The sequence below is a fragment of the Anabrus simplex genome, chromosome 2 (genome assembly GCF_040414725.1).
Source record: "Anabrus simplex isolate iqAnaSimp1 chromosome 2, ASM4041472v1, whole genome shotgun sequence".
Taxonomy (NCBI): Eukaryota; Metazoa; Arthropoda; class Insecta; order Orthoptera; family Tettigoniidae; genus Anabrus; species Anabrus simplex.
In genome coordinates, this window is record NC_090266.1 from 616786128 (window position 1) to 616808308 (window position 22181).

The 22181-nt window shown below is 39.1% G+C and overlaps 1 protein-coding gene across 2 annotated transcripts in view; it reads left to right on the top strand.

Annotated features, from left to right (window-relative positions):
* Positions 1-22181, top strand: part of dop (microtubule-associated serine/threonine (MAST) protein kinase dop) — a 578024-nt gene that overhangs the window by 288937 nt on the left and 266906 nt on the right. For both annotated transcript variants that reach the window (XM_067141035.2, XM_068226223.1), the window contains exon 15: positions 13584-13705. In XM_067141035.2, coding sequence (XP_066997136.2) covers positions 13584-13705 — 122 coding nt within the window. The remainder of the gene's footprint in view (positions 1-13583; positions 13706-22181) is intronic.

Genomic DNA, 22181 nt, shown 5'->3' on the forward strand with positions numbered 1-22181 from the left:
TAGGAAAGTGCTTGTGACATTGTACTGGGACATGTTTGTTGTGTTATTGGTGGACTTTGCTGAACACGGGACCACTGTGAATGCTGCAGCCTACATTAAAACTTTGGTTAAGTTGCGTTGTGCCCTTCATGACAAATGCTGCAAAATTAATGCTGACGGTGTCAAACTTCATGACAGTGCCCGTCCCCATGTTGCTGCTCCTATTTGTGAGAAACTTGCCAAATTTGGGTGGGAGGTGCTCCAGCATCCACCATACAGTTCGGGCTTGGCACCATTAGATTTTCATCTGTTTGGTCCCATGAAGAAATTCCTGGCCGGCCAACACTTTGCGACAGATGCGGAAGTGAGATCAGCAGTCCGCAGATGGCTATACTCCAACCAAATGGACTTCTACGAACAGAGCATATCAAAACTGGTACCACGATGGGAGAAATGTGTTGAGAAACTTGGTGACTATGTAGAAAAGTAGGTCAATGATGTAAGTTCATTTGTGATTGTTTGGTTTTGGTACATATTAAACTTTTTAGGGGCAAAAAAATATTGTGCGTTACTTTCTGACCTGCCCTTGTACTATATCTCTAACCTTCTCATTTCTAATCTTATCCATTCTTGTCACTCCTATTCTGCTTCTCAGAAATTTCATTTCACTTGCCTCTATCCTAGTCATGGCTCTCTGCCTCATTACCCAAGTTTCTGCTGCATACGTCAGAGTAGGTATATTGTACATCCTGTAAATCACTCTTTTGCTTCTCTGAGGGACATCCTTGCTCTAAACCAGGCTTCTGACACTTTTAAGGAATGCCCCTGCTTGTCTTCCATGTTCAAACCTGTCTGCTCTCTCTCCTCCTACTTTCACATAACTGAAACTCCCATGGTACATCTCCATCACTCTCTCTGTTGTCTGCTTCTTGACATCTTTTTTCTGTAAAGATTCCCATGCCTTGTTTCTGTATACTTGATCATATGCTTTTTCAAAGTCCATGAAGGCCATCAGTAGATCTTCACCCCACTCATGATGCTCTTGTAGTTGTCTTACTGCGAATATAAGATCTACTGTGGACCTTCCTGATCTGAAGCCATACTGCTCTTCCCTTAACTTCTCTTCCACCCTCCTTCTGATTCTCTTCTCCAGAATCTTCTCAAACACCTTTGCACAGTGACATACAAATGTGACTCTCCTATAGTTCTTAAGGCGATACTCCTGAGATAAACAGATATTTTTACCTAATGCATGGATTTTCACGAAACTTTGTGGGAATGTCACTTTCATAAAAGTAAAGATATCATGAACATTTATTTCATACACAATTAATAGTTTTTCCAAAGTAATTTGTTTTTGAAATATTTAATTCAATTTTTTTTCATGAAATTTAATTAACACGTTAATGAAAATTTGTAATTAGGTAGATAGAGAGAGAGATTTATTAAAGAAATAAATTATCCGTCTTCCAATGAGCGTGACCATTTGGATCTGGAATACAGTTTCAATTTCAATGGAGTTTAAAAATATCAAGAAATGAAAATTTAATCGTTGAAGCTGTTATCTTCTATTTTCCCAGGGTTAGTGGGGGAGAAATGTCAATCACGTTCTCAGGTACAGATGGAAGTGAATGATTTGCAGAGTGTCCCTCAGCATCTGCATTACTATTTTTTCTAACTCGCAGAATGGAACTTTCAAGTTTTGTAGGAAGTTCGATGTCTGACTAGGGAGGGCCTCTGACAATCCACTGATCGATAGGTATTTTATACTTGGATGAAAGGTAAAGCAAGCATGGAACATAAATAGCTTGCTTTTCTAGGTCCATATCCTGAGCCTGATCCAGGTCCCTTTCAAAGCAAATGGTGGGATCTAAGACCATCGCTTTAATGTCCTCTCTGTTGATGGCTACGATGTCCGCCCTCCGATTAAAGTCATCGGTAGAGACGCAGTGAACCTCCTCGTGCACCTCTCATCCATGCTGTGTCAAGCCTTGAGCAATCGACAATCTTACACGGTGGTGGTGGTTGTGCATTAGTTCAGTGCTCCGGCAGAATCCCAGCACATGTCCAAGGGTTTCTGTCTTGTCGGGTTGTGTTGAATGACCTACCGGGAACCGACCTGACTGCGGTGAGGTTGCATGTCATCTTCACTGCATTTATGTATTCAGAGGAGGACAGAGGTGATTTGAGAGTCATCCAGGAGTTTGCTTTCGGGCAGTCTGAATATAACACTACTCCTTTTCCTTTATGTGGTAGCTGACACCACAACTGAAAGGATCGATTTCTCATAATTTTGCGTAGTTTTCTTCCGTCAATCTTTGGGGGGAGACTTTCCTTTTTTATGTCAAGTCTGTGGAGTGCCATATCTTGTTCTTCAGGTAACTTCCTTACGTATGGTAGGTGAACGTCCTGAATATGGAGTAAGCGATTACAAATATTGTAATGCTGTATATTAGCTTCCCATTCTGCGCAAATTATTCCCATCCCTCTGACCTTTCTGGCACTATACAGCATCGAATTTGGAGTATCATCAGGCAGCATCATTATTTCTTGTACAGAACTTCTTATAATTTTGTCCAGATCTTTAAGAAAAGTGTTTGATTGTTGTGTCAGAAGGGCACATTGTAGAGGATAGATCAAACCCGGCCAAACAAACTCTTTAATAATCTTGATCTTTTGCTCTGGTTTTAGAAGTTTTGTTTTTACCAGATTATTTAAGTCAGAAGTTATTGTGCTTATTAGTTTATGTCTGTCAAGAGAGATTTCATTGTTGAAGTAAATTCCTAAATACTTGATTCGTTCATTGTTTGTTTTTATCGATTGGATTATTGATCCTTTGACTGTAGTGACGTTTCCTTCAGTTAAATTTTCCTTTCTTCAGGATTATAGATTTGCTTTTAAGAGGATGGATATGTAAACCGATTTCTGCAAAGCTGCTTTCAACCAAATTTAGCAAGGTAGTAGCATCATTTTCGGTTTTGCTGAGCATGACTAGATCATCTGCGAAAGCAACTGAGGATAACGGCGGTAGATCATCAGATAAAATATAGCCATAACATTGGGATATGTCATGGTCAGTGAGATTTTGTATTACAGTATTGATTGCTAAATTGAACAGCAGTGGTGAGATAGGGGACCCTTGAGCTACGCCACACTTAATTTCGATGGGTTTTGATTTTGTATGATCAGCTTCCACTTGAACTGTGTTCTTTGTAAGAAATGCTTCAATTAACCTACACAAGTTAGGAGAAATTCCAGATTGTCGAAGAGATCGTTTGATATGTTCATGTCCAGTAGAGTCAAACGCTTTTGTGACATCCAAAAAAATGACGCAACAATCCTCTTTGTTGCGTTTCATATCCTGGAGGCAACCATTCACGAGGGAAGCGTTGACATGAGTACCAGGTAATGGCACGAAGCCACGCTGGTGAGGACTTAGTGTGACATATGGACGCAGTCTCATATCTAGTACTCGTTCAGTTATTCTCCTAATCACTGAATATATGGTTATAGGTCTCCATTCTTTAATATCATTTATGTCTCCACCCTTATGTATTAAAATTGTTCTGGTCATTTTGAGTTTTGAAGGTACGTAGGAGAAATGAAGCATCGTGTTGACGAGTAACTTCAGAAATTTAGTAGCCTTAAGGTGCCGTAATACACGAACAGTAATATTATCTGGGCCTGGTGAGGTGTCAACTTTAATGTTGTATAATGCCTTATGGACATCGTCTACTGAACTATTAATATCAGCAGGTAAGTCAGTGCTTTTTTCCGTAAGAGATAGAGGAGAGTTGTTATTTTCAGTACCAAAAGTCTTTTCAAAATGATCCGAAATCGTAGTTATTGGGTTTTTACAAGAATGGGCCTTATTAGTTTTGTCCAAAATTTTGCGAGCAATTTTCTGCCTCTGATTATAGAAATTATATTGGACTACCTCGTAGGCATAATGCTCTCTGTTCTTCTCTCGTTGCCTTTTAGACCTCCGCTGTGGGTTACTAGAGGTTTTATGGTCATATTTACGATTATTTTGTAAATTTCTACTTTTGTAATATCTAACAGCAGGATGTTGAGGGCCTGGTAATTCATTAACCTGATCTGCAAAGAACTACATAACCTCAGAAGTAAAAGATTCCAGCTGATTAGCATCACCATTTTGCATGATGTTTGAAATCCTATCCTCACAAATCTTCATAGGATTACTATTTTCAGTTTCATTATCAGCGACCATTGGGGTCAACTGTAAGCATTCCCCAACATTCGTGTTATTAGCATATTGTGTTATGATTTTATTTCTCCTTTTCTCAGGGTGAGCATTTCCTATGTGAATATTTACTCCTAATGCCGACTTACAACATTTATTACAGATAGGTCATGGAATTTGCGACACCAGACTGTGAATCAACGTTAGGCATTTTAATTCAGTATGTTATAGTAACGTGGCAGGAGATGAATATTATTTTGTTTCTCATAAAGTAACTACGGTAGATATCAGAGCAGTAAGTATTCTTAGCGCTGGGTCAATGGTAGTTTTGAAAATATAAGATGGTAGTGCGTTATAACTTCCAAGATTTGGTGTCGTTTAAGTTAGTCTGCCTCGAGAAGAACGACCTGCAGTTTCTTCAATGTACATAATTCATATAAGGAGATACTTCGTACTAAGGTTTGTGTAATTTTTATGTTCTAAAATTTTGGACTTCAAAGTCTCTACCACTTGAAAATATTCTGCAATAAAAAATTCCATACGCTTGTTTCCTTATATAGCTGTGATACGTATATCATACAAATTTTGTTACATTTGGCAGAATATTATGGGAGAAAATGGGATTTAAATGTAAAATTACAATTAGCAGGAAAATTACAGCAGAGTTCAACTGACATTTTCTTCCTGATTCATTACCTAAAAGTCATCAGAACCGTATGATTTTCCTTCCTTTTCTTTCTTAGCTGCTTCTGTACGAATACTGGTAACTCTGGAAGCTTGTCTCTTCTTCTCCAAAGAACAGAAAATGATTCATCTGCATTTTGTTTTTCACAATGCAACTTTTCCTGAGTCTAGTTATGGGGATTGCAGTTCCTGTCATGTCATGATTGTTTGCTATAGGTGCAGAACTTAAATGGGTTGAAGTTGATGCAACACTTTTCTAATGAGAACAATCTGATTCCAATAACATTTCATGACCTTTTGTCCCTGGTTTCTTCAATGGAGACTCCTTTTCGGTAATAGCTGATCCCCATCTCTTTCTTATCAAAACTTCAGCAGTTCGTCGCTTAGCTAAGGATGATTTCTATTTATGCATATTGTTTATTCCCTTGGTTACAAACTATCAATTATTACAGCACACTATTTTTCAATAATAATAGTATCTTGATACGCAACTACAAGAGGTTACTTATGCACATATTTCACAAAAAAAAGAAAAACTTATCAAAATAAACATAACTTACAGGTCTGACAAACGCACACTATGGAAAGTACCGTGGAAGGAGCCCTATTGAGGTCCGTGGGAAGGTATGACGTTGTGGGGAAGAAAAGGTTCATGATACTCACCCTCAAACTATTAATTAACAAAATAAAAATGTTTACAAAATCAAAACTAGCAGACAAATGACAATAGTAGGTGACAATAGAAACACTAAATTAAAGGACATTCAAATGAACTTACAAAACAAACCCCGTAATCTAATCAAGCTCTTCGGACAATAAGAAATTAACTCCAATATAAAATCGATACAGAATGAAAACCGGCCTGCAGATATCATTTGAAAAGACACATTTCATGACCAACATTAAAGAAGCCCCAAGATACATAGTAACAACAAACAATGATAAGATAAATAAAGTTGTTAAATTTAAATACCTTGGTGAGATAATACAACCTAATGGGCTTGATAAAGAAGCAAACTGCAAGAGAGCCAGAAAAATGGAGCTTGCATTCCACCTTACAAAAAACACATACAACAAGAAAGCGATCTCTATTAGGACAAAACTACGCCACTATCAGGCAGTAATTCAACCAGGGTGCTTGTATGCTTCAGAATGCCTGGAATGAACAACCAGGAAAGACATTGAAGAAATTGAGAAGAAGGAAAGAAAGATTTTAAGAAAAATCCTCAGTCCAAAGAAATGTACTGACTCGTATCGATTACACAGTAACAAAGAAATATCTAAAACATGCAGTAGGATTTCAGATGCCATTCGAAAGTGAAGAGTTAAATTTTTTGGACATATTTCAAGAATGTCTGATGACAGACTTGCTAAGAAAATCTTTAACCACTTCATTAAGCCCAATAGGAAAGGCAGCTGTTATGAAAAATGGTTTGTTAACACGAAGAAGGATTTGCAAGAAATGAACATCACACATCAAGACATCCACAATAGAATCACCTTCAGAAAAAAGTTACACACATTTACGGGTTTCCTAGAGCCAGAAACAGCGGCCAAGAAGAAACAACAATGGGCGGCTGAAAGGAAAGAAGCAGCAAGCAGGAGGATGAAGGAGTACTGGCGCCAAAGAAAATTAAAATCATGAGGAGTTATTTACATGGTCCACAGCTGGCCAAAATCGATGAAAGAAGAAAGCAATCACACAATTGAAAGGCCAAGTGGATGAAGGAGGAATGTGACCAAAACTTACTTCTGAGATATTAGCTCCTAAAGTTATTAGATTTTTACTTTTTTTTTTTTTTTTTTTTTTTTTTTTTGCATAAATATTTTTTATTGTTTTTACTAACAGTGTTATTGCTGTAGGTATGTTTGTTTTATTACCATAGAAAATGTTCATTTATTTTAGTATTTTATATATTTTGCAAGTTATTTATGTACATACTTCGTTCTTCCATAAATATGTGGATGTTTTAGTAACTCTTTTTGGCACATGGTAGAGGTATGTTCATTTGAATTACAATGCTTTTGACACTAGTTTATTGTTTCATATTACAGGAAAAGTATTTTACAGGTTGTAACTTATTCTCTTCATGAAAAATCGTTAAGGATTCACAAGTACCACCACTGGCTCTAGGAATATACCTTAGTTGTAATTATTATCAGAACCATGAAGTTTATAACCTATGATGTATACCTTAGTTGGTCCCTCAGATCTTCAATTTTGCCTTGCTGTAGCAAACCTCTCTTGGCAACCAACCCAGGGATAGAGATCGGTGCGTTGAGTTTTGGTGTGTCTTTCTGAGATTGGAAAATATTAACTTACCGGGCGAGTTGGTCCTGCGGTTAGAGGCGCGCAGCTGTTAGCTTGTATCCGGGAGATAGTGGGTTCGAATCCCACTATCGGCAGCCCTGAAGATGGTTTTCCATGGTTTCCCATTTTCACACCAGGCAAATGCTGGGGCTGTACCTTAATTAAGACCACGGCCGCTTCCTTCCAACTCCTAGGCCTTTCCTATCCCATCGTTGCCAAAGATCTATCTGTGTCGGTGCGACGTAAAGCCACTAGCAAAAAAGAAAAAAAAAGATATTAACTTTTCTGAATGGAGAGAAGTCATCTTAGCAGGTTCTAAAAAGGTAATAGCCTTACTCCTCCACACATAACCATTTAAAATTATCTCTTCAAGATCACAGGGTTCTTGACAACATCATACTTTCTGTTGTACAGTTTCAGTTTCCTGTTTATAGTTTCAGTTTCTCTGAAATGTTGTGTCATATCTATGACCATATTTTTCCTTGTGTGATATAGCAATAACTCATCGATACTCCTCGGGAGAGAAAATAATCTGATGTTTCCGTAAGTTCTTTTCTATATGACCGAAGTCTCTATCAGAATCAAGGTAGGAATCACCTACTTCAGGAAACTTGTGTTCATTACCTTGAATTGACCTTTGTGTATTAGATACTGGTAGAGATCTCTATCAGATTTTAATAAATCAAAGGCTGAATGGTAATTTTAAACATGCTCTTCACCGGATGCTTTTGCATCTCAGGTGCTGCAGGTGTCACTTTTCGGATGACAAAAAGAGAGATTGAAGTCGGAGTCGAACACATTGCGATAGGTACGTTCTTTAAGACAGTTGAGAAATGAGGATGTAAATTAAGGTGGTTTGGACATGTAAAGAGGATGGAGAAGAATAGAATTCCAAGACAGATGCTGGAGACAAAGTGCAAGAGCAACAGGAAGACCTAGAACAAGGTGGATTAAATCAATGAAGAGCGGCATAAGAAGACTAAATTTAGACTGGGACGAGATTATGGAAGAGGAATGGTGGAAGGAAAAAAGAAGATGGAGAAGTGCCATAAATACCTCGACCCAACAGGAGATGGAAAAGGGGAAATGATGATGATGATGATGATGACATTCTTTAACATGAAAAATACCAGCAACATATTCAGCAGTACACATTTCCAGGTAAAGTTTATGCATTTTGGGAACTGAAAGTAGCGGAGAGAGGTGTTTTTTATTAATGTTCGAAGTCCGTGAATAATGCAATTCTTCAGCAGGAAACTGAGCAATGTGCTGTTTAATGTGATCTTTGACTTTCTCAGGAATTTTGTGTGGTCTGTTGTTGTGCTGGCCTCTTCTGTCTGGACTAGGAGCAAATTTACCTTCTTTCATGGATTTTTGAAGTAAATCAATCTTCTTCCTTTTTACTGATTTTGTACAGTGAAGAAAATGCATTTTTGCATACGACTGTTTGCTTACCATCAGAAGTAAGGTAGCACTTAACTGACGCCGTCTTTTGTTTTGTGGCCCCTTTTCTAGTTCATTTTACGGGCGCTATTTTTAGGGAACTGAGCAAAAATGCATTTTTTTTTCATTAATGTCAAGGTTGTGGAACAAAGATAAGATTGATTGTCGATGATCAGTCATAAATTTTTCACTGCATTTTAATTGGCATTTTTCTGGACTAAAATTGTCTTTATCAATAGTCATAGCTGACATCATTTGACCTTTGTGAGATTGATAAGCTTCTCCCTGTTGCTGAGCAATAGCAGCCTTACGTTTTTTCCACTCATCAGGGTTTCTTGGTCTCTTTCTACAAATGTTTTAACTTGCGAGAAAATATTTTCTTTCTTTCTACCTTAGGTAAATGTTGCATGCATTCCTGCTGGCTTAAGATGTTCGCTTGCTGGTAAATGTTGATCTGTAATCTCTATGTTCAAGTTGTTCACGTGCCGTCTACTCTTAATTTGGCCCTCTTCTTCATCACTTGGTCCTACAAAATCATCACTATCTTGGCCTACACTGTTATTGTTGAGTTTGTCTATGTTTTACCTGGTTAAATTCTTCAAACAATTCTCAGTCAGAATTAAGTCTTCAAAATCAGGCTGATATTCTTCACTGGAATTGTCAACAAATAAAACACTGCTTTCTGAGTCACTCCCTACTCCAATCACTGAAAAAAAAAAAAAAAAAACTGTTAAGTTTTATCGTAACTCATAGGACTGTGCATAGTCAAAACTTATGTAGGTTATGTACGTTTCAGGCAGCCTAATTATATACAGAAAATCTAATAGAAATGAGATCTATAAAATGTGGAGTCGTAAAACAGTACTAAAATAATAGCACGTACCCATTTTTACATCATGGTTGTTTTTATTTCCATCTTTCAGCACAGTTCCAGATGTTGTAGGCATAGGTCGGGATATCTCTTCTTTTAGGTTAGCATTTCCTGTTGACTGATTTGCAAGATTTTTTATGGTTACCAATGTCACTGCTTTACACTGCTGATAGACTCTAAACCTAGCTTCACCGTTAACTGTCCTCTAGAATCCATGGCAAACACTGAATACCGTATTGTTTTCTCTGTAAAAATAACGCGGTAAAAGAGCACTAGTAAACAAAACCTCTCACCATGTCTTTCGCACTTGTTGAACAGCTGTTTGATGAATGAAGGGGTTATGTTACAGGTCTTGTCAACATTCCAATTGAAGGAGGAGGCATGTACATATAAGTGCTTCTTACCTCCTTCTCCTATAGAATAGAGTTTTATCTGTGATATACCTCCTTCATCAACAAGAAATGTTCCTGAGCATCAGGGAGAGTTAGAGTGATGGTCATAAGTTAGCCTAACACATACAACCTTAATTCATGATAAAAGCTCACATTGTTCAAAATTGTAGCATACCTCCTTCATCCACTTAGCACTTCAATCATCACAAATTGGCTTGCAAACAATAACCTTCAAACGCTCTAAACAACTGCGCAGTTTGAGCAGACATAAACAAAGAGCAGTTCACAGCTGACAAGATCGCCTCTCACTGCTTTTCTTCCCCAACCAAAGACCAACTTTCTGTGCCTACTAGATAGAGAATTTAGAAACTATATGAAGTATGAGGTATTCGGTAATTTGGGTAATTATTAGCATTGTTACATCGATTTTACAAATAGTCTCATTGCGAGATGATAGCACTTCAGCGGGGCTCCGAATCGTCTTGTAGCGTGATGATAGCACTTCAAGGGTTTAAAATGCTGTGTATGTATAATGTGAAATATCTAAAATTAAGTCCTTGTGAATAAGAGCTCTGAATCGTAAAGTTACTTGGAATTCTTTGTTTTACTTGAATAGCTGATCTTCTTGAATCTAGATCAATCTTATTACGGGCCAAGCAAGTTGGCTATGGCGGTTTGAGGCATGTGGCTGTTAGCCAATATCGACAGCGCGGAAGATGGTTTTACCATGGTTTTCCCATTTTCACACCAGGCAAATGCTGAGGCTGTACCTTAAAGAAAGCCATGGTCTCTTCCCTCCCAGTCCTCACCCTGTCCTATCCCATTATCACCGTAAGACCTATTTGAGACAGTGCAACGTGAAACAAATGGTGAAAAGAATGTTATTATGGACCCATACTGTTAAAAAATTCCATAGATATTTTGAAAAAAAAGGGTAAACAAGAGATTATTAACTTCACTTAACTAGAAATGCAAACCTCTGAAAAAATTTGGCTGTATGAAAGGTCTTTTGTTTTTATAATTAGGAATGTTATGATCAGATGCTCAGGGTTTCAGTATTACATTGTGGGGGTTTTTTGCTAGTGGCTTTACGTCACACTGACACAGATAGGTCTTACGGCGACGATGGGATAGGAAAAGTCTAGGAGTTGGAAGGAAGTGGCCTTGTCCTTAATTAAGGTACAGCCCCAGCATTTGCCTGGTGTGAAAATGGGAAACCACGGAAAACCATCTTCAGGGCTGCCGACAGTGGGATTCGAACCCACAATTTCCCTGATGCTAGCTCACAACCGCGTGCCTCTAACCGCTCGGCCAACTCGCCCGGTTGTGAGGGTTTTACTGCTGTTAACAGGCAAAGCAACTGGTGGAAGTGAAATTTGGAGGAAGAATTGGTTTTTTACAGTGAATTTTCCAGAATGCGTGATTCTGACAAAGATATATGAAACTGGTGGATTGAGTGTTTTTGAAGAGTTAATAAAGGTCTAAGGGCAAGAGTGGGGTAATAAAGAGAGCGATAGTAAGGAAGTAGTTGTAGATGTTGAGTGTCTAGTTGGAAAAATTACCATTTGATGATGATGATGCTTGTTGTTTAAAGGGGCCTAACATCAAAGGTCATCAGCCCCAAAATTACCATTTGAAAATGATCATATCGGCCCTGAAAAGGCAAAGTATCTATCGGACTCCTTTGCACATGCTGGCAAAGCATCGTAAGCGTCAAACGAATCTACAGGTTAAAAACTAAAATTATCGTAACCACCATTGGTAATATACAGAACACCAGGTTATCGTAACTGCCGGTCGTTACATCTTAAGTGCCTGAGTTAGAATCTTGTAATTTGCGTATAGATTATCATATGCAACAAGTTTTAATTCTGGAGGGAATGTGAGATGCATCAGTTTCATTGTTCATGACTGTTGTCCATCATTGCTGTAGTACAAGTTTTATAACTGCCCCAAATCAAGTTTGGTACTTGAAGCATAAGGCAAAGCTTGCTGGCAGACCTATCGCGTATATACAGCTAGTATACTAGCGCAATGCTGAAGAGGGGTGGGAAGGGAAGAGAAGGGGCTGCTGGACTGAGAAAGTATCGTCAGTAGTTAAACAGATCGGTTTATTGTCAGTACATATCCCTACCGTTCATGCCCGAAGTGAATTATACCACTGAAAATTCCAAACTGAAGTTTGCAACAACAAAAGGACAAACACAAGAGATTGTTCAGTGTTCATAGTTTTATGAATATGGAAGCTGAGGACAGAAAGAATAAAATACAAGAACAGTAAAGAAGGGAGATCTTGAAAGTACAATAAAAAATAGCAGATGCAACAGAAGTGTTGTAGAGGACAGTCAAAAGAATTTTAATCAAGCAAATTGGCCATGCGGTTATAGACGTGCAGCTGTGAGTTTGCATTCGGGAGGTAATGGGTTCGAATCCTACCGTCGACAATCCTCAAGACGGTTTTCCGTGGTTTCCCACTTTCACACCAGGCAAATGCTGGGGCTGTACCTTAATTAAGGCCACAGCCGCTACCTTTCCAGTCCTAGCCCTTTTCCATCCCTCCATTGCCAAAATCCCTCAATGTGTTAGTATGACATTAAACAAGTAGCAAAAAAAAGTAGTTTATAGAACAGAGACAGCACGAGTCTGAAGAAACTTCATTTCGTACACCAGGTAAAACGCGGAAAGGGAAAAAGCGTGTAATGGATTTTTAAGATTTTGGCACACAAACCATGAATTTTACATTCATCAGAAAACAACTCCATCAATATCTAAAATTATGACGTGTGTCAAGAGAGACGTTGGTTTCCAAGGAGTCTGTATCAATTTGAGAAGTATTGTAAAAGAGAAGATTACAAATAACAGAAGAGTTTTAATCGTGGTTGCCTATCCATTGGAGGACCTGCACCTGGCCTCTTTGGAGGCCACACGCCATGACATGGCAGTAGTTATCTTGTAAATATTGTGAGTTGCTGCAGAAACTGAGTATACTTCTGACGACTGATATCCAACAAGGAGATTAGAGGGTGACACAAGACGAGTGTATAAACCTTACTTATGACTTCAAACACAGTAATCTATCACCACAACCAGATGACAACTGATAAGAATATTCCTTTCTAAATATTGTACATTGTTTTTTATCTACATTTCTTAATGCAGTACAGTCATTTAAGAAAATCTCTTATCACATGGCTTACATTCCTTCCAACCAATCCCTCCAAAATATTGTAAGCACTACAGAAGCTACCATAAGAGGACCACTTTGTTAAACAATGCACTCATCAACAACCAGCAAACAACCGTAAACGACATTCATAACTTTAAAATAAGTTCTGTTTCACTACGATTGAATAAATACGTAACTTAATAGGACAGTAAGGTGAAAAATTCATTTCTGGAGTAGAATAAAAACTGAAACTGCCGAAAGTGTAAGTATTCGACTCACTAATCGTTTTTATCAACTCCTGTACAAATTCATATTTTGTCACTTATGATTCTTTGCCTTTCCAGGGACGATATAATAGGAAATATTACTGGTAGCTTTCCCATTGATTATTTGAATGTTTAAGTGTTAAGGTGCCAGTCTGTTTATTGCTTTTGTGATTACCAGTAATGATATTAGTATATAAGTTCTTGTAACACTATAAAAATTTGATGTTCATTTAAGTATGCTGATGGAACAATGTTTCTCTTTTCCAGACAAGGATATGGTAAACCTGTTGATTGGTGGTCAATGGGAATTATATTATATGAGTTTCTAATTGGTTGTGTGCCTTTCTTTGGTGAGACCCCTGAAGAACTCTTCGCCCATACAGTGAACGGTAAGGATGATGTATATTTAGTACCGAAGGTACTGTGAAAGTGTTTGTAGAAGTTATTCACAATAACTTTTTGATCACTCTTGGGTATCATTCAATGGATACTAACTCAGTTTTCATTGTACACATCCTCCAAAGAAAAAATGATGACCCACAAGTTACGCAACCTGAGTTTGCTTTACAGTGCCATAGTGAGTGAGAGTGGGTCAATCAAACTTCCCTCAGGATTCTAACCAGTACATCCTTCAGACCTAAAATTTCAAAGCATCTTCTGATATCTTTCTTTTATAATACATAGATTCCCAGAATTGGTTCATTGTACACATATGTAACTCATATAAAATTTTCTTCAAAGTTTGGTTGTTTTTTGACAATAAATTCTGCCAGTAAGTGCAAATATTCCTGGTAACAACTCTTTATATGTATTTTAGTGATTTTTAGGAATACTTTGAAGTCAAAAATTTTAAAACTAATTTTAATTGCAGAAAATCAACCAGAGACATGACTGGAGGATATGGGGGATACTCTGAAAGTTACCTTTGTACTTGATAAGTGTGTAAATCTTAAGCATTTCCAAGGATTTAGTATAGATGTCCATTCTAGTGCAGTAAATATATACTCTGGCATGACCCATGACCGAAGGAAATGGAGACGGGAACCATGTAGTGGATCCAATTGCTACATGCAATTGCTACATGCTGATGAATATTGGTGGTGTTGGGTTAACAATATTTGGATGATACAAGGAATTAGCAAAGACACTTGAGAAGAGACGATAACAGCTGTGAAGTGCAGAAACAGATCAGAGTGAAAAGAATTCATACGACATCACATGTGGGTGTAAATTGATAAGCAGTGTGTTCTCAGAATGACAAAAGGCATCAGTACCGTTGTGTCAGCAAAATTGAAAAGCCTAATCTTTTATGTCCATAATTACGGTGATCGGTTGTTGAAGATTGTATGTGAATCATGGATGAAAAAAAAGTCCATTTCCTTAGTGCCTTTGCCTTGTAAACAGGTCTATGGCAGTGTTTGGAGAGAGAACCCCAAGGTGCTTCATAGCGAGTGATCTTGAAGGACACATGTGACATCGAATATATGAGCCTTACCCTACCTTGTACAGGGTGTCTCAAACTTTTGGGGTCAAGTTGAAATAGGTGATGCCACGTTGATTGGCTCAGACGGTTGAGGCGTTGGCTTTCTGACCCCCAACTTGGCAGGTCGATCCTGGCTCAGTCCGATGGTATTTGAAGGTGCTCACGTACGTCAGGCTCGTGTTGCTAGATTTACTGGCACGTAAAAGAACTTCTGCGGACCTAAATTCCAGCACCTCAGTGTCTCCCAAAAGCATATAAGTAGTTAGTGGGATATAAAAGCAAATAACTTTTTTTTTTTTTTTTTTTTGAATCGACTACTGAGGATCACACTACAATTTCATTTTTTTCTTCAAAGTTTCTTTGCCCTCCAGAACTCCTTCATATGGGTGCTATGCTGTTTCTCCTATTCATCCATCCAAGCTCTTCCCGTCTTTCTAGTTCTTTCAGCTTGAAACCCTTCCAGATTTTGAATCATGGTTCAAAATTTTTTCCTGTCTAACACCTGAACTTCCGGCATGTTGGACTTCTCTAGATCTTTACGAACTTTCTTAATCCATGCTGTCATTGTCCTCTTGTTCCTCTGGTGGTCGAGTAACTTTTTGGTTAGTCTGGTTTTGTCCATTCTGTACAAATGTCTGAGAAATGATAACCACCTCTTTTACACGGTCTAATAAATTTTCTCCTGCCAGGCTGAGTGGCTCATATGATTGAGGCACTGACCTTCTGACCCCAACTTGGCAGGTTCGATCCTGGTTCAGTGTGGTGGTATTTGAAGGTGCTCAAATACGTCAGCCTCGTATAGGTAGATTTACTGGCACGTAAAAGAACTCCTGCAGGACTAAATTCTGGCACCTCGACGTCTCCGAAAACCATAAAAGTAGTTAGTGGGACGTAAAGCCAATAACATTATTATTTATTATTGAAATGTTCTACACATTTTTGTAGACTTCATTGTTGTTCCAAGGTTTCCAGCCAGTTTCAGTCTGGATTGGGCCCAAGATTTTCCGTATTATTCTTTTTTTCTAGAATCTCCAGCTTCTCCAATTTGTAATTCATCGAGAGGCATTCGCTGGCATACAGACATTCTGTATTTACTACAGTGTTGTAATGCCTATTTTGGCATTCCATGAGATGCATTTCTTGTTAGATGTTTTTAGTCAGTCTATAAGCACTCCATTTTTGAGATACGATCGTCTACAGCAGCTTTCTCGAGTCCATTCTTTTGTATGATTTCACCAAGGTCTTTGAACTTTTTAACCCACTGAATCTGTCCAGTCTCTGTTTCAAGGAATTGTGGTCCATGTTTGTCGTTCATCATGAACTTGGTATTCTCTTTCGAGATCCTAAGTCCTGTCTTGCTAGCGACCTTTTCTAGGAAGTTGATCTGTATGGCCGCTTTCTCTAGGTGTTCTGAAAGTATTGCGCAATCATCAGCGAAAGCAAAGCAGTTGACTTTGATTCCTCCCGATTTTCTTCCTAGGCAGATTGGGGTCATCCCTTGATTTTCAATTTTGGAATTCCAAATTCTCACAATCTTCTCCAGGACACAGTTGAATAATAGTGGTGATAATCTATCACCCTGTTGCGCACCTGTCTTACTTTGAAATAACTGAGACAATTCTCCCATGAATTTCACCTTAGAAAATGTGCCTGTTAAGGTTTCTCTGGTAATGTTTGCCAGTATGGTTTTGATCCCAAATTCTCTGATCTTATCTAGGGTCTTTCTATCCACTGAGTCAAATGGTTTTTGAAGTCGATGAAGGAAACCACTATATTTTTGCCGTTCACCACTCTGTGGCAAATTATCAATTTCAAATTTAGGATTTGTTCAGCACAGGAGCGGCCTTTTGCGGAACCCACCATGGTATTCTTCTCCAAGTTGCTTATCTAGGATTCCTTATATTTTGTTCAGAAGTATCCCGGAGAGGATTTTGTAAGCAACTGGGAGTAGCGACATGCATCTGTAGGTGTCAACACCTTGTTTGTTCCCGTTGTTGTGGGGTGGGAAGATCAGTGCTGTTTTCCATTTGTCTGGCAGCTTTTCTGTCTCCCATATTTGCTGGAAAATGTAGTGCAGGTTGTCCAGGATTTCCAGTTCAGCCCATTTCAACATTTCTGCTGATATTGAGTTTCTCCACTGGCTTTGTTGTTCTTTAAGATTTTTTAGGGCTTCATTATTATTATTATTATTATTATTATTATTATTATTATTATTATTATTATTATTATTATTATTATTATTATTATTATTAGATGCGAAAAAGACCAGAAAACTGATCACGCAAAGCTCACTTAGAAGTTGTGCATTTCCTTCTTTGCCAGGCAGCCTTCAGTTTTTCTCTCATCGTGGTTCTTCGTTCTTCTGTCCACTTAGCTCCTGTCTTCTTCTTGTGGTTTCTCTCTGACTCTACTTCCCACTTGTTGATTTTCGTTCTGTAGCAGGTTCGGTTAGCGATGTCGGCCACTTTGATTCCTGATTTTTCCAGGTCTTGGCGGATTTCTGTTGTCCACCTATTTGTTTTGATGTTTTCTGTTGCCTCAAGTAAGATTCTTGTCAGTCTGTTTTCTGGAAGGCGTTAGATGTGTCCGTAAAATTTCAGGCGTCGTTTTCTGATGTCGGCCGCAAGGTTTGAGAGCTCCTCGGTTTTTGTACGAGATTGCAGTCTATATCCTTCGTCAGTCAGTTTTGGGCCGAGAATTTTTCTGATGATTTTACGTTCCTCTTTCAGGATGTCTTCGAGTACTGTTTTCCTGTGGACATCCAGTGTTTCACTCGCGTATAGTATTTCAGGTTTGATCACAGTGTTGTAATGTCGAATTTTGGTGAAGATTGAAAGGCATTTTTTGTTGTAAATGTTTTGCGTTCGGCCGAGGGCTCTCTTCATTTTCTGGATGCGGACCTCGAGGGCCTTCTGTTCTTTTCCTGTTGGTACTATAATTTCTCCGAGATATCGGAACTCACTTACTTTTTTGATTGTGCCAAATTTCGTGTTCAAATTCTGGAGGCTGCAGTGGTTGCACATGACCTTGGTTTTTGAGAAGGAGATTTGTAGGCCGAATTTTTCTGAGCATTTCTTGAGAGTTTCGATTTGGCTGATTGCCTGTTGTTCGTTTGTTGCAAGGACCGCGAGATCATCTGCGAAAGCGAGACAGGAGATTTTTACATGTCTTCTTGTCATACTTAATGGTTGCCAATTTCCTTGAGCTTTTAGAGCTTGTTCCCATTCTCTCATGATTTTGTCCAGGGCTATGTTAAAGAGTAGTGGGGAAAGTCCATCTCCTTATCGGACACCGGTTTTTATCTGAAATTTTTCATATATATTTCCCATGAATTTTACTTGGGAGGTTGTGTTGGTGAGAGTTAGTCTGATGATTTTTTGAGTCTTGTTGTCCAGTCCGTACACACTCGAGTGTTTGGAAGGGAGATTGCCGGTCAATGGAGTCGTATGCTTTCTGGAAGTCCACGAAGGTGCAGATTGTGGGTTGTTTTCTTGTGTGTCGTAGTTTCAAGATGGTTTTCAGGTTGAGTATCTGTTCTGCACAGGATCTGTGGGGCCTGAAGCCCGCTTGGTATTCGCCTATGAGTGGTTCTAGTTGTTCCTGTGTTCTTTGGAGGAGGACTGCAGAGAGGATTTTGTATGTGACTTGCACCAGGGAAATTCCCCTGTAATTGTTCACATCTGTTCGGTCACCTTTTTTGTGAAGTGGAACGAGGAGGGCGTTTGTCTAATTTTCTGGTAGTTTTTCCGTTGTCCAAATTTCTTGTATGATTTGTGTGAGTTCTTGGAGAGAATTCTTTCCTAGATGTTTAAGAAGCTCTGCTATGATGCCGTCGTCTCCGGATGCCTTGTTGTTTTTCAGTCGTTGTATGTGTCGGTGTATTTCCTCTTGTGTAGGTGGGGATGAGTCTGGGTTTGGGTTCGGGTGGGGTTTAAGTGGAAACCTCTCCGTTGGTTCTGGGCAGTTGAGTAGTGACTCGAAGTATCTTGCGAGTTCCTTGGTGTTTTCGTCATCTGTGAGTGCCAATTTTCCGTTTCGTTTTCTGAAGCAGAGGTTCTTGGGCGTGTACCCATTTAATCTGTTGCGGAAGACACTGTAAAAATCTCTGGTGTTGTAGTTGCGGAAGTCCTGTTCGGCCGACTTCAGTTGGTCCTCCAGGTATTTCCTCTTGGTTTGTCTGATGAGTTTAGAGGTCTGTCTGCGGACTTCGCGGAATTTTTCTTCGTTTTCAGGTGTACGGTTGCTGATGAACTTCTGGTATGCGTTTTTTCTATTCAATATGGCTTGGTCACATTTGGTGTTCCAAAACGGGTATCTGCTCTTTTTCTGTAGTGGGATTTGCTCTGATGCACTCTTCATGATTTTTTCGTGGAATTCGTTCCAAGTTTTGGCTGGGATTTTTCCCCATGTTTCCCTGAGATATGTTTTTATTTGTGCTGTGTCCAATTTTTTGTTTGCCTTGGATTTCTGGTAGAAGCATTTTGGGGTATATTTCACTTTGATTCTTGTTAGATGATGGTCAGAGTCAATGTTGGCTCCTCTGCGGACTTGAACGTTGTGTACTTCTTTTTGTGCTGGGAAGGAGATGGAGACATGATCGATCTGGTGTTTGCCGCAGCAGGTGTTGGGTGATTCCCATGTGAAGAGCTTATTGGGATTTTTCCGTAGGGATGTTGACATGATTTTCAGGTCGTGTTGTTGACAGAGCTCGATGAGGCATTTGCCATTTTTGTTGGTCTTTTCGTGTGCTGAGAATCTTCCTGCGGTTTTTCTGTAGCACTTTTCTTTACCAATTCTACCGTTGAAATCGCTGAGGAGAATGATGGTGTCTTTTTCAGGTATTTTGATGAGTGTGGTTTCAAGTTTGTTCCAGAAGTTTTCTGTTTGTTTCTGATCTTTGCAGTCGTTGGTGGGTGCGTGGGCATTTACAAAGGTGTAGTGGCGATTTGCACAGCGAAGTCGTAAGGTCATTAGTCTGTTGTTTATGGGTATGATCTCTTCTACGGAGTTCACGATCTTTTTGTGTACGAAAAAGGCCATGCCTAACATTGGTGTGGCTTTTCCTACCGTTCGTGTAGTTTTGCTCTTGAAAATGCGGTAGTTACCATATTCTGACGTCTCCGACTCAGTGAGTCTGGTCTCTTGTACGGCGAGTAGCTGGATTTTTTGCTGATCTAATTCTGATGTTAATCTGAGAAGTTATCCTACTTGTAGGAGTGTGTTTACGTTTAGCGTGCCGATGTAGAAGGGCGTTTTAGTGGGAAGTTTGCCGGAGAGCTCCGACTCTCTCTTTCTTGTCAGCCCGGCTCCTCCAGAATCCGAGTGGCCGGTTGCCGCCTTTGTTTACAGTTGGCGGGTGGATTGGTTACCACCTGGAGTAATGTTGTTCTTACTTGCACGAATCATGGTGTGCTTGTTCTCAAGCGATTGGGTTGATCCCAAGGGATCGGACTACAATCAGGTGGGTGAGTTCCTGAAGGTTTTCTGAGGCAGCCGCTCCAACTCGGAGTACAGACGCTACTGGATTTATTATTATCCTATGCCGTTGGCCATCTAGTGGCTCTTCCGCCTTTAGGGGCAGTTTCCCACCCCAAGGGCAAGAGAGTGCCCTGAACCTCTACCCGCTCATCCACCCTCCGAAGAGGCCATTGGCACTTGGTAGAGGAGGACCACTTATACCGGTGGTCACTCGGTTTGTGGACGCAGTTTAACGTCATGCCCGGGACATTATTATTATTATTATTATTATTATTATTATTATTATTATTATTATTATTATTATTATTATTAAAACATTGTGGCACACACAGACCAACATTACAAATTTCACAGTACCACCTGGTTTCATTTCTCAATCCAATCTTTTCCCCATAGTGGCCTCTCCCTTATCAGATCAGTATCACTGTCATCAATGAATCGCCATGTAATACTTCAAATAAATCACTGTTGTTCACTCTATGTTCACGAGCGCCCACCATGACGTGTTGTAGAATATAGATGTTTAATAAATCCTCATGTTCAGTACATTATAGTATAACTTCATCTATAAATGTGTCGTTTTCACATTAACCAAACATGTTTCGACTCATTTTTAGAGTCATCTTCAGTGGATTTGAACCTTAGAATACATGTGTTACATTCAGTGGTTTAGTGGTTAAAATATTTGACATTTGGTACATTAGGTCTTATATTGAGTTCTAATTATACATAAATAAAACATAATTCAAGTGTATCTTGAGATACAATCTCTTGTCCTAATTTAAAATCTTGCCATATGGTTAAAATATCTAAAGTTCCTCAATAGTGAGTTGAATCCATTTTAACTTGTTCCATTCCATTTGTTGTATACCTACTAACGTTTATGAGGTAAGTGGTATATTACATTCTTGTTATATGTTATTCATATTGGTTGAGTTCCGTCAATTAGAGTATCAGTGTAATCTATGTTTGAACTGGTAATATACAGGGTTACTCAAAATGATTGTCGGGGTAACAAAAATTCATAACTCACAGTGCAATTGACGCAGGAATATGAATCTTGTTTTATTGTGTACTGTAAATCATAAAGTTATTTTGACATACAGTACAAATGCTCGATATGTGTGCCTTGTGTACATTAACCAAACATTCAGTGGTAGATCTTGTTCTATTGCAGTGTATTTATGATTAGTAATTTCATGGTGCTCACTCATAGCCAAAAAAAAATTGTGTTTTTTTAGCATTACAGTGTAGGATACGCAGATGATCTAGTGATTGTGGTACGAGGTAAGGTGGTGAGTGTTATCCAGGACCTCATGCAAAGATCACTTAACCTTGTGGAGACCTGCTGTCGGGAAGAACAACTATCAGTCAAGAAAGAGGCTCCTTCCCGTATTTTGTCCAAAAATGGCCACTCTACACACATCTACTTGATAGTCCATCTCTTCCCACACGAGTCAACATAGCAGCGGTGATGCTTTCAAAGGCGGCTTGGATGCACTGCTTCACTTCCTGAATATCCACCGGTAGAGGAGGAACAAATACCTGATCTTTAACATATCCCCACAGGAAGAAATCACATGGTGTAAGATCTGGTGAACGTGGTGGAAAGGGTAAGAGCATCAGATCACCTTCCGTCCCTTCCATCATTGTGGGAGTCCTTGATGCAATTGTAGGTGATATGGTTTTAACTTTAGGCACATTCGTAACACACGCCATACTGTGGTTTGAGGAACTTGCAGTTCCCTGCTACATCTCATTGATTTCTTAGGACTACGGAGATAAACGCCCCTAATTCGATTCACATCCGCTTCTGACACAGCGGGACGCCCACTGCTTTTCCCTTTGCACAAACAACCTGTATCCACAAATTGTGCATACCATCTCCGAATATAGTTGTCGGA